The 12975-nt window shown below is 41.2% G+C and overlaps 1 protein-coding gene across 1 annotated transcript in view; it reads left to right on the top strand.

Annotated features, from left to right (window-relative positions):
• Positions 1 to 12975, top strand: part of DNER (delta/notch like EGF repeat containing) — a 377854-nt gene that overhangs the window by 346717 nt on the left and 18162 nt on the right. The window contains exon 11 of the mRNA XM_043445991.1: positions 10451 to 10582. Within this exon, the coding sequence (XP_043301926.1) occupies positions 10451 to 10582 (132 nt within the window). The remainder of the gene's footprint in view (positions 1 to 10450; positions 10583 to 12975) is intronic.

Genomic DNA, 12975 nt, shown 5'->3' on the forward strand with positions numbered 1-12975 from the left:
ACTGACATTGACACAGTCACGATCCAGACCATTTCCATCATAAGGATTCCTTATGCTGTCCTTTGATAGCCACGCCCATTCTTGTCCACTACAGGAAAATTTCCTTAATCCCTGGGAAGTGCTAATCTCTTCTGCATCTTTATAACTTTTGTATTTCAAAAATATTTTATACATGGAATCATATAACATGTAACCTTTCAAGTTTTTTTCACTCAGCATAATTCTCTGGCAATTCATCCAGATCATTGTGTATATCAAGTGTCTTACTTTTTATTGCTGATCTGCCTTCTATGGTATGAATACTCCACAGTTTAACTATTTACCTGTTGAAAGAAATCTGGGTTCTTTCCAATTTTGAGCTATTACAAAGAAAGCTGTTGTAAATATTCACTTACAGTTTTTTTGTGTGAATATAAGTTTTCATTTTGTTCTGTAACAGTTGCCCAGGAATTCAACTGCTGGGTCATTTAGTAGTTGATGTGGACTTTTCAAAAAAAGAAAAAAGATGTCAGAATATTTCCAGAGTGTTTTAACTATCTTTTCCTTCCCATTAACCATGCATAATAATCCAGTTCATCTCTCCCCTTGCCAGCATTTGATATTGTCTTCATTTTTTATTTTAGCCATTTTGACATGTGTTTAGTGATGTCTTGTGGTTTTCATTTGAATTTCCCTAATGATAAATATGGGCTTCCCTGATGGCTCAGCAGGTAAAGAATCTGCCTACAGTGCAGGAGACACAGGAAATGGATTTGATCCCTGGGTCGGGAAGATCCCCTGGAGTAGGAAAATGGCATCCCGCTCCACTATTCTTTCCTGAACTCTCCCATTGACAGAGGAGCCTGGTGGGCCACAGTCTGTGGGATCGCAGAGTCAGATATGCCTGAGTGACTGATGCGCACACGAATGATAAATGATGTAGGACACCTTTTCGGGTGATTATTTTACATCTCCACTTCCTCTTTGGCCAAGTATCCCCGCATGTCCTTTGTTGACTTTCTAATCACATCCCACATATCAAGGCTACATACGATCAGTATGATTTCTGACCACTGATGTTGACCTTGATCACTTAACTGAGATAGTGTTTACCAAATTTTTCCCCTGTAATGTTATTCTTTCCCCCTCTTTGCATATTTTACTCTTTGAAAGGACCACACTTAAGGAATGGGGAGTTATACCCACATCTTTGAAGGAAAAGTCGTTAAACTATGTGAAATTCTTCTGTAGGAGAGGTTTGTCTGTTTTGCCACATTTGTTTGTATCAGTGTGGCGTTATGGATATTTATTTTATACTTCGAGTTAAATCCAGAATATTTTAATTTATTTTGTTGCTCAGAATGTTCCAGATTTTGGACATTGGGAATTCCTTCATTTGGCTCCTGTTGTCCCCGAACTATGAACATGCTTTGTTGTTGTGTTGGTGGTGGTTGTGTGGGTGTTTTGTATGCTTTCTGGCACTGAAGATACCCCAGTCTTATCTTGTATATTTCTTGCTCTAGTCTTAGGATCAGCCGTCTCTCCAAGGAGACTAGTTCCCTTTATTGGAGAATGGTACTAGAAACCAAGATCTTACCTCAAGCTGTGCTCAATATTCCAGGCAGGCCTTTGCTTCTAGATCCTCTCAGCTGACGTAGCAGCTGTCTGTACACTAACCCATGTATTTATAAATATTGCCATTGCGTTCAGTTCAGTTCAGTCGCTCAGTCGTGTCTGACTCTTTGCAACTCCATGAACTGCTGCACGCCAGGCCTCCCTGTCCATCACTAACTCCCAGAGTTTACCCAAACTCATGTCCATTGAGTCGGTGATGCCATCCAACTGTCTCATCCTCTGTCGTCCCCTTCTCCTCCTGCCCTCAATCTTTCCCAACATCAGGGTCTTTTCAAGTGAGTCAGCTCTTCGCATCAGGTGGCCAAAGTATTGGAATTTCAGCTTCAACATCAGTCCTTCCAATGAACACCCAGGACTGATCTTCTTTAGGATGGACTGACTGGATCTCCTTGCAGTCCAAGGGACTCTCAAGAGTCTTCTCCAACACCACAATTCAGAGGCATCAATTCTTCAGCCCTCAGCTTTTTTTATAGTCCAACTCTCGCATCCATACATGGCTACTGGAAAAGCCATAGCCTTGACTAGATGGACCTTTGTTGGCAAAGTAATGTCTCTGCTTTTTAATATGCTATCTAGGTTGGTCATAACTTTCCTTCCAAGGAGTAAGCGACTTTTAATTTCATGGCTGCAATCACCATCTGCAGTGATTTTGGAGCCCAGAAAAATAAAGTCAGCCACTTTTTCTATTGTTTCCCCATCTATTTTGCCATGAAGTGATGGGATCAGATGCCATGATCTTAGTTTTCTGAATGTTGAGCTTTAAGCTAGCTTTTTTACTCTCCTCTTTCACTTTCATCAAGAGGCTCTTCAGCAGTTCTTCTTCACTTTCTACCATAAGGGTGGTGTCATCTGCATATCTGAGGTTATTGATATTTCTCCCAGCAATCTTGATTCCAACTTGTGCTTCTTCCAGCCCAGCATTTCTCATGATGTGCTCTGCATATAAGTTAAATAAGCAGGGTGACAATATACAGCCTTGACGTACTCCTTTTCCTATTTGGAACCAGTCTGTTGTTCCATGTCCAGTTCTAACTGTTGCTTCCTGACCTGCATACAGATTTCTCAAGAGGCAGGTCAGGTGGTCTGGTATTCCCATCTCTTTCAGAATTTTCCACAGTTTAATGTGATCCACACAGTCAAAGGCTTTAGCATAGTCAGTAAAGCAGAAATAGATGTATTTCTGGAACTCTCCTGCTTTTTCGATGATCCAGTGGATGTTGGCAATTTGATCTCTGGTTTCTCTGCCTTTTCTAAAACCAGCTTGAACATCTGGAAGTTCATGGTTCACGTATTGCTGAAGCCTGGCTTGGAGAATTTTGAACATTACTAGCGTGTGAGATGAAAGCAATTGTGCAGTAGTTTGAGCATTCTTTGGCATTACCTTTCTTTGGGATTGGAATGAAAACTGACCTTTTCCAGTCCTGTGGCCACTGCTGAGTTTTGCGTAGCCACCTCTATCTGAATTAAGCTAAACGTGAATTTTTACTAATTTCTCCAACTCTACTCCATTGCTACATGGATCATTGCAGTCTTCTCTCTTGTTTATTTGAAAATTCCCACACCAACAGCAAGATTCCTGGCTAGTACCATCCAGCATCATTTTCCTTGTTTAATTCCTGCATACATGTAGAGCAGAGTCAGAATTCTCAACTTGTATCCTTGTGGGAACAGCTTTATACTCAGTGCTGGTGTCCAGCCCCTTTTGCCTTCGGTCCTGCCAGCTCTGCCCATCCCAAGGTCACTTAGGTCAGCACTGCCCCTCACCCGTCACGGAGCTTTGGGTCATACATTTGTAAATACTCTTGGATGATTTTCTTCACAGTCTGCATTCTTTTCTGGGATCTTCCAACTAGAAGGCTTGCTTTTATTTTTCCTATTGAAGTACAAGTCTCAGGCACCGTTTTTTGAAAAGGCTGCCTTTCCTAGACAGAATTGCTTCTAAACCTTTGTCAAAAATCAGTTGGCGATATTCATTTGAATTCTCCCTTCTGTTTCATTGATCTGTGTGTCTATTCCTCTGCCATTGCAACTCCATCTTCATTACTGTGCATGCTCCATCACTCAGTTATGTCAGACTCTTTGCGGCCCCATGGGCTGAAGCCTGCCAGGCTCCTCTCTGTCCATGGAATTTTCCAGGCAAAAGTACTGAGGTGGTTTGCCATTTCCTACTCTAGGGGATCTTCTCAACCCAAGAATCGAACCCACGTTGCCTGCATTTGGCAGGTGGGTTTTTGAGCCATGTGAGAAGCGTTATTACCGTAGTTGTATAATATCGAAACCAGGCAGAATGATCTTCTCAATTACTCTTTTTCTTTCAAAACTGTTTGACATATACTAGTTTCTTAAATTTTAAAATAATATTCTCTATATCTCCAAAAGTTTTTGATGAAGTATTGATAAAAATTCTGTTAAATTTGTATATTAATTTGGAGAGAGTTGATACCATTACTATTTGGAGCCTTCCAATCCATGAACAGCAACAAAAAATCCATGAACACACATGATGCTCCATATATTTAGATCTTTGGTTTCTTTCATCAGTATTTTATAGTTTTCAGCATGTAACTCCCATACATGTACAGCTAAAGATTTCTCCCTTTTTTGAGTGATTATAAATAGAATTGTAGTTTGGTGTGCACATGTTCATTGCTAGTGTGCAGATATACAATTGATTTTTGTATGTTTATCTTGTGTCCTCTAACTTTGATGAGTTCATTCGCTTTAGGATTTCAAAGGTAGATTCCTTGGGATTTTATACATAGATAATGATAATTTCTAAAAATAGGGACATTTTTATTTCTTTCTTTTTGATATGTATAAGTTTTCTTCTCCTTGATTGTCTTATTACACTGGCTAGAACGTCTCACACTAGTTTGAATAAGAATGGTGATAGTAGACATTTTTACTTTGTTCCCAGGATTAGGGGAAAAGCATTCAGTCTTTCACCATTAAGTATAATGTTGTGCATGTACACATGTACTCAGCTGTGTCCGACTCTTTTTTGAACTCATGTACTGTTAATACTGGAATGGGTTGCTATTTCCTTCTCCAGGGAATATTCCTGACCCAGAGGTCAAACCCATGTCTCCTGCATTGGCAGGCAGATTCTTTATCACCGTGTCACCTGGGAAGTCCCAAGTATAATGTTAGCTATAGATTTTTTAGATTTATTCCTATCAAGTTGAGGAGGTAACTCTCTATTCCTTGTTTGCTGATAGCTTTAGTTATAAATAGCTGTTGAATTTTTCCAAATGCTTTTTCTGCATCAATTGATGTTATCATATGATTTTTCTTCTTTAATCTATTAATATGATGGATTATATTGACTGATTCTCAAATATTGAATTAATTTCTTGTTTCTCTGGAATAAACACCATTTTGTCATAGTGTACAATTCTTTTTCTATATCACTGAATCCTGTCCTCTAATATTTTGTTCAGAATTTTTGTGCCTGTATTCATGAGGGATATTTGTAGTTTTCTCTTTTTATTAATATTGTCTTTGACATTTTTATATTTAGAAGTTCCACTCACCTTTTTTTTAATATCTTCCATTTTTATCTTCATCTTCCCCATGATTTCCCTTCACATTTTGAACAAATTTCTTATTTATTCACCATCATCTGTTGCTGATATTTCTGGATCTCTGAATTTTGACTGACTTCCCTTCTGGGTATGCATCCCATGTTCCTGCTTTTTTTGCACATCTGGTATTTGTTTGTCTGAATGGTCATTGTGAGTCATTAAGTTTTTGAGTAATTGAATTTCTTTTAAAAATACAGGCCTTCTTTGTGGTGAGTAGGTAAGTTACGTGCTGACCCGATTGATTCTTTCAAAGTTTGTTTTGTATTTTGGAAGGTGAAACTCTAGTAGCATTTACCGTAGGGATAGTTACATCCTACTACTTAGGTGTGACCTTTTCCTCTGTGAATGCCTGGGGCGGGGGTGGTGGGGAGGTCAGTGAAACGTCTGTATTCCAACTTGTGAAAGTTTAAATGCTTCCCAGTCCTCTGTGAGGTGTGGGCACTGTCCATCTTTCCTCCCCTTTGCTCTGCCTGTGGCGTTCCATCCGACTCAGGCACAGTATTCAACAATAAACTCAAGGGCTGCAGCGTTTCTCTGGTGCTCCTTTTCTGTGTGGCTCTAACTTCTGTGGTGGTCTGTCCTACAAATTACAGCTACCTGAGTGCTAAGTCTCTTCAGTCGTGTCTAACTCTTTGCAACACTGTGGGCTGTAGCCCGCCAGGCTCCTCGGGCCATGTGATTCTCCAGGCAAAAATACTGGAGTGGGTTGCCGTGCCCTTCTCCAGGGGATCTTCCCAGCCTAGGGGTTGAACCCGTGTCTTGTACGCCTCCTGCATTGGCAGGCAGGTTCTTTACCATTAGCACCACCTGTGAAGCCTGAACCGCTCCAAATTCCAATTATGCCCCTCAGTTCAGCAAAACCACTGTGTTCTAAATTGGTTCCAGGCAGAAAGCCAGGATGGTGTTTGTTCTCCAATGTTTTCTTTCTCTTCTCTCAGCAATCAGTTAGGCACTGCCTGTTGTCTAATGTTTTAAAGGGTTTTTTAAAAATATATATATTTTGTTCACTTGTTTAATTATTTACAGTGGGAAGGCAAGTCAGGTTCCAGATACTCCATCACTGTAGAAGTTCCTAGTAATTATTTAGATTCATTTCATCTGAAGTAAAATGCTTGTAAAGGATGAAGGAGTTATGGTTAAAGCACCTGTTCCAGTGCCTGGCACATAGTAGCCTGAAATTTTATAATACTGGATATTATGACTATAATAATTTTCATTGATATCATTCAGTGGAGGCTCTATTAACCCAGGAATTTACTGACAGCAGTGACTTTTGATTTCTTACCTTTCTCATTTTAATTTATCCAAGGGAAGCATACAGAATTAAACAGTACACTTGTAAATTTGCATAAATACTACCAAAAGTGATACCTACTATACAGATTGCCTCTTACAAAGTAGTAGATTGAAAAGCAATTGGAAAAGATTTAAAGCTCAGACTGATTTCTAGCCTTAGTCAAGTAAAAATTTCATTTCATATTCTCTTTGCAAATGTTATTCAAGCACAACGATGATTTAAAAGTAATTGATTTTCCCCACTCAAATAAAAAACGTAAGCCACTCAAGAAAAAAGTAATCTGGCTCAAGCCAGCAAAAGCATCAAGATTTATTAAGTAAACTATGAGTGGAGAAAGATGATATAATGTACTGAAGACTCTTCTACTAAAATAAGCTAGAATGCATATAGCTTGGAGATCGAATGGTGAGGTGTTGAAATGTACATAAAAATATAATACTCCTAATACAAAGAAACATAAATGAAACCCAATTTACTCCCTATGTGCCCAGTTGCTCAGTCATGTCCGACTCTTTGTGGCCCCATGGACTGTAGCCCACCAGGCTCCTCTGCCCGTGGAATTTTCCAGGCAAGAATACTGGTGCAGGGTGCCATGCCCTCCTCCAGGGCATCTTCCCAACCCAGGGATCTAACCCATGTCTCTTGTGTCTCCTGTATTGGCAGGCGGATTCTTAACCACTAGCACCACCTGGGAAGCCCATTATTTGTAATAAGTCTTCACATACTTTACATAAAACTAATAACAAAGTGCATTATTACTCTGAAGTAAAGAGAGCAGTCATCTTTGAATTTCTCCTGATTGAAATTTTCCTTGAGTGGCTCCATCACCAGAATCACCACATATTCCTCCCCCAAGCATGCAACACTATGAAGACCTCAACTGTAGCCAATTAAGGGATAACAATTCAAGTAGAAATGTTGGCATGTTCTTCTGTAAAATAGGCCAGTGGAGTAAATCTAAAGATATTGTTGAACTGTGAACTGCTCTGAGATTCTTCCCAAGTACCTGTGCTGTGGAAATAGCTGCTGGCTATTTGGGCTCCTGACTGGCATGGAGCTTTATCGTAAACTAATGCCACTGAACCCCAAGTGTAGCTCTAAGAACACGGTGGTGGTGAAAACCAGATTGAGATAGATTTGGGACTCTCTCTGGGTCCTGGTTCTTTGGTTCCTGGGTCTTAGAGAGTAGATAAATGTCTATAGAATAAGTTAATCCTATTTTCCCCTGCCATTCTCTATTCCTACCAAGTCCTTCCAAATTAGTGAGTGTCAAGAAGAGATAAATCTGAGGATCTTGGACTTTTCTCAACTATTTTACAGCCACTTGGGGCTCCAAGAGCCAAAACATGCATTAGGGCTGCTCTGGACCTGATCTTGGCATTTATCTCCCCAGGAAAGCTCTGGATCTGAGCAGGACTGGACTGACAGTTCTAGGACTGCCCAGAACTTAGGGAATTAGAAAGGTTTGACACTGATGTTAAACTTCTGGAGCAAGTGGGGCTTTTGAGTTTTGCTAGGCTAGCAACCCAATCCAGTGTTCTCTCATGGAGAATCCCACAGACAGAGGGGCCTGGTGGGTTACAGACCATGGGGTCGTAAAGAGTTGGACAGGACTGATCGACTAACACTTTCACTTTCAGGCTGTGGAAGTAGGGAGAAGTCAGGTCATTTCCGTAGCTATTGCTGCAAAGGTGGCAAAACATCTTATTTCAGAATTTGCAGTATTCAGATAGCCAGGGAAAGAAAGCTATTGTTTAGTAAATACCTCAATCAAGCTTGTCTTGCTAAATGGATGGAAAGCAGTACTGATTGTATATTTGCAGGGCCTTTGATTTCATCCTTTTATTGTTTCTCAGCACGTTCTTGTTTATATGTCTCTTCAACTAGTCTATACCATGTAATGCCATTTGTAATAGTTTAGTCTATGTGCTTTTCCAGTCGGAGTGATTGCCCCATTAATAGCAAGACAACCTTTGAAATAGGTTAGTAAGAGGCAATCAATTTCATGTCTTTCCTATTGACATAAATGACTGTATTTATTGCAGGAAACAAATTCACTTAGACACTGCTGAATTATAATCAACCTAGTAGGACCTGGACGTAGTAAATGTTTCATTTGACAGATTTTACTTTAAAAATAGATGCCAGGTGTGAAAAAAGTGTGAAATGAAACAGACACAAACTATTTTTGGTTTGAGATTTTGCCTCTAAAATGGTCTGTGAGCGACACATGGTGGTTTGATAAATGCAAGGTAAACCTATGGCAGATATAAAAGCACTTTAACACTAATTAAATAAGCCTGGAAGCAATTACCCAAATGCATACTGAGACATTGCCTTTGAAGATTGACAAAATATTTGATTTTGCTCCTTTGCTTTAGTTATGACGGTAGCAGTGCTCAGAGTTTTTTTTTTTTTTTAAATATCATGTTTTTCATTTATCTCAGCAAATGGAGGTATATTTAGGTAGCTTGGGATTGACATGTACACACTGCTATGTTTAAAATGAATAACCAACAGGAGCCTACTATATATATAGCACAAGGAATTCTGTTCAATGTTATGTGTCAGCCTGGATGGGAGGGGAGTTTGGGAAAGAATGGATGTATGTATATGTATGGGTGAGTCCCTTTGCTATCCACCTGAAACTGTCACAACATTGTTAATCGGCTATACTTCAATATAAAATAAAACATTTTTTGAGAAAAGATAGCAAGAGGTTTCTACAAAAAAAGCTTGGTTTTTCTCATTTTCAAACTTTTAAGTAACTGCCTCAATTTGAAGTATCCTGTATTCAGTTTTGATGTCACCTCTTTTAGAGGTGTACTTATTTAGTGTTGACTCATAGTCTGGCTTTAAATCACACAGAGACAGCTTCGTATTGGTAACTTCTAATAACAAGGTATTGCTTGTAAGTTGGCCTTTCGACCACAGTGGCATCAGCCCACGTTCTGGTTTGTTAGTTTAAACCAGGCTTTCTCTGAGAGGGGCAAGGATGCCCCCAGGTGTTGGGAGTAGCAACGAGACGAGCCCCAGGTCACGGTTTCGTTATGGGTGGACCCAAGCAGTGGTGAGCTCCCCTCGGGTGCTGTCCCCAGGGAAAATGGGTTAAAGCCTGGGCTCCCCCGAGAGATCACAGCTTTCTTTCCTTAGGTGGGCTTGATGCTCTCCCTGAAGCAGATCCCGGGGTTTGGAAAGGAGATTGCATTTGTATTACTGACTCAGGCTAGGCATGCAGCTGCACCCTAGAACTATCCAGAAAATGTCAGATGACATGCACAGTCAAACACTTGGCTCCAAAAAAAAAATCATAAACTAAGTTTTTTAGCTTTCCGGAGCTTCAGAAAAACAAATGAGAAGATTCAGCTGATTCCATCTAAAACAAAATGATTTCTTTAATAAAATCAGGAGCCCAGGTTGGTTTCTCCGATAAACCACGAAAGGATTACTCAGACATGGGAAATCAGCTTCAGATCACGGATTTGATAGATTAGAGACTCTTTTTACCGGCACGATTTCTTTTCTTTTTTAAGTTTTACTGGAGTAAAGGATGTCTTGTCTGGAATTCTGGGAGACTTCTGCCCTTTATGCAAACAGCCGGTTGGGCAGCAATGCAGGCGAGCATGTGTGCACAGTCATCTCAGTCGTGTCCAACTCTGTGCGGCACTATGAACCGTAGCCCACCAGGCTCTTCTGTCCATGGGATTCTCCAGCAAAAATACTGGAGTGGGTTGCCCTGCCCTCCTCCAGGGGATCTTCCCAAACCAGGGATCAAACCCACATCTCATATCTCCTGCATTGGCAGGCGGATTCTTTACCACTAGCGCCCCTTGGAAAGTCCATGGAGAGCATGAGCCTAGCCAAAGATCTTTGCTGATCTCACCAGAGAAGTGACGGGGGTCAGAGCCACTGGGGCAGCTAGCTGGCTCACTGCTGCTTTGCTTTATCTCCTTAGGGGAAGAGTGCGACATCGACATCAATGAATGTGACAGTAACCCCTGCCATCACGCCGGCACCTGCCTGGACCAGCCCAATGGTTACACCTGCCACTGCCCACATGGCTGGGTAGGCGCAAACTGTGAAATCCGTGAGTATTCCTGCAGCTCCGCCCCTGTGGTTTTCCGTTCCATTTTCATTCAATGAGCAGAAGAGGCTGACTGTGTCCAGCCAGCCCCACGTCACTCTTAGCAGAGCCAGTGAGGCCCAGAGCGTTACCCTGAGCCCCCTGTGCCTCCCAGGTTCCGGTTGAATATTTTTGCTCACTGCTTTCTGCTGCTCCCCCTCCTTTCTGAGCCTGAACCCAGCCTTCCCACCGGCATGAGAATGCGCCGATGTCATCCCGAGTTCACAGCTGCAAGACAGCCAAAAATGTGCTTAGCAGAGAAGCATTAGAATCTGATCCAAAAAGAGAATCTTTGTGTTGAAAGCATAAATTAAACACACACACACACACACACACAGAATGTAAATTCACTTCGCATTTGTGTCTTCAAGTGTATTAGGTTCCATCAGTTGCCCGGAGAGAAGTCCAGGGAGGATGGGCATCACACAAAACCTGAAAAACATTTTGAGCTGCTTAGAGCGAGGTGTTCTCTACAGATGGACTCACAGAAGTTCAACAGTGTCAGAATCAGGACTGTGTGTGTTAATAAGAAAGTCAGGTAGCTACTAGGATGGAGGTGAAAATGAGAACTGCACTGGAATTGGGTTGTTGTTTTGTCAATCGCTAAAAACTCAACTTTGAATGGTGTTTTTCTTCTCATTTAAATTAAGCAGGGCAGTTGAGTTTTCATGTTTCTCCGGGGCCTTCTTGCCTCTTCTTCATCAGGCAGAGACTCTGCTTTGTGAGTTTGGAAAGAGGCAGCTATGTAGACCTGTTTGTCAGTCTCCCTCGCGGGCTGGCCTGCCTGCTGCCGCTTCTCCTCCAGGTTGCAGTGTTTCAAGAACAGACCCCTCACTGCTGGTCCAGCACGGGCTTGTGTGCTAATTCTTTGTGTCTGAAGTGGGGTGTGGTCAGCATCCAGAAACCTTTTTATCCACAAATATGGACCATATGCTTCAGCATCAACTTGACCGGTAAAAGTATTTGCATTCCTATCTACTCATTCTTTGTCTCTCATCTTGGCTCGGGGCTTGACAGAGGAAGAAATGAATTCTTTTTAGGACTCCCCCCTCAATCTTTTCAAATACTCATCATCAATCTTTTAGAATACCCATATACAGAAAATGTCTTAGGGATCCTTGGTCACAGTAGGTGAGAAACTTTCTGTTGAAGAAAGGGAAGGAGAGATTCCAGTGGTACAAATGCTAAGGGCTATGATTCAGTGAAGGATATTAAGACTAAAGTAGGTCAGGGATGATTAAGTCCTGTCTGGTGAGATCTACTGAAGGAAAGGACCCCACATTTGGGCCAACAGGCCCATGGTTCTTGCCCTGGCGGTGGCACTTCTTGTGTTAGTTGTGCTGAGCCTCAGAGTACTTATTCAGTACTGATAAGTACATAAGTACTTATTCAGAGTACTTATGAAAGTGGGGCCCATTTTCATTCTAAAATTTGGTAATTCTGTGAAATGACAAATTTCATGCCACATGGCAGATCTATGTATAATTTAAAATTTCTAGTTGTGAAAATAAATATATAGGAGAGGCGAGTATGGATAAGAACTCAGAAACACAAAGGATGCCCTTGAGAAGTTTTGAAGTATAATCATATCATTATTTTTAAAAAAATCTAAATTTTACTTCTTTCTGGTGATGATATTATAGGCAAAAGATAAACATGGATGGAACAATCAGGATGAAAGTTGATCTCATGTTCTAGTGACATCATATTCTAGCTCTGTGACCTGGACAAATAATTATATCTCACCCTCATCTTTCTCACTTGTAAAATGGTGATAGAAAAGTTGCTGGGAGGATTAAGATTAAGGATCCTTTGTGCAGATCTCTGCTCTGCAGCAGTAGACACTAAACAGATGCTAATTGCCTTTTCTCTTTTTTTCTATGCTGCTGTAGCTCTTATACCTTGAGCCAGCTGGTGAGGACTTGCCTTTGACAATCATGTTTTTAGAGGATATATGCCCAGGGCAGAGGCCACTCTGAGTGTGTGGATGTGTTGGGCACATCCCAGTACACACTGGCTTCCCTGTTCTCCCAGAATAGCACTTTCCATTCGATGATCTCACTTGCACCTCTCCATTCAGTCAAAGGTGTTAAAAATAAATGTTATCACAGATAAGGCTCTGTCGGGTCCCAGTGTGGGTTGCTTCCATCCATGACCTGACTGTAAGAAGGGAGAATGAATGTGTAAGATTCGTGATGACACACAGGTGGAGCTGGTGACCAGTGCCAAGATAAATGGACCTGAATCAAAAGAACAGATCTAAGGGCCAGGAATGAAAGGAAAGTTTGGGCCACGAGTAGGCAGAGATGATATGAGTTCTGTAGTCCTCTGTGAGCCATGGGACCCATGGTCTCTGA

Source organism: Cervus canadensis, chromosome 24, assembly GCF_019320065.1.
Source record: "Cervus canadensis isolate Bull #8, Minnesota chromosome 24, ASM1932006v1, whole genome shotgun sequence".
Lineage (NCBI taxonomy): Eukaryota > Metazoa > Chordata > Mammalia > Artiodactyla > Cervidae > Cervus > Cervus canadensis.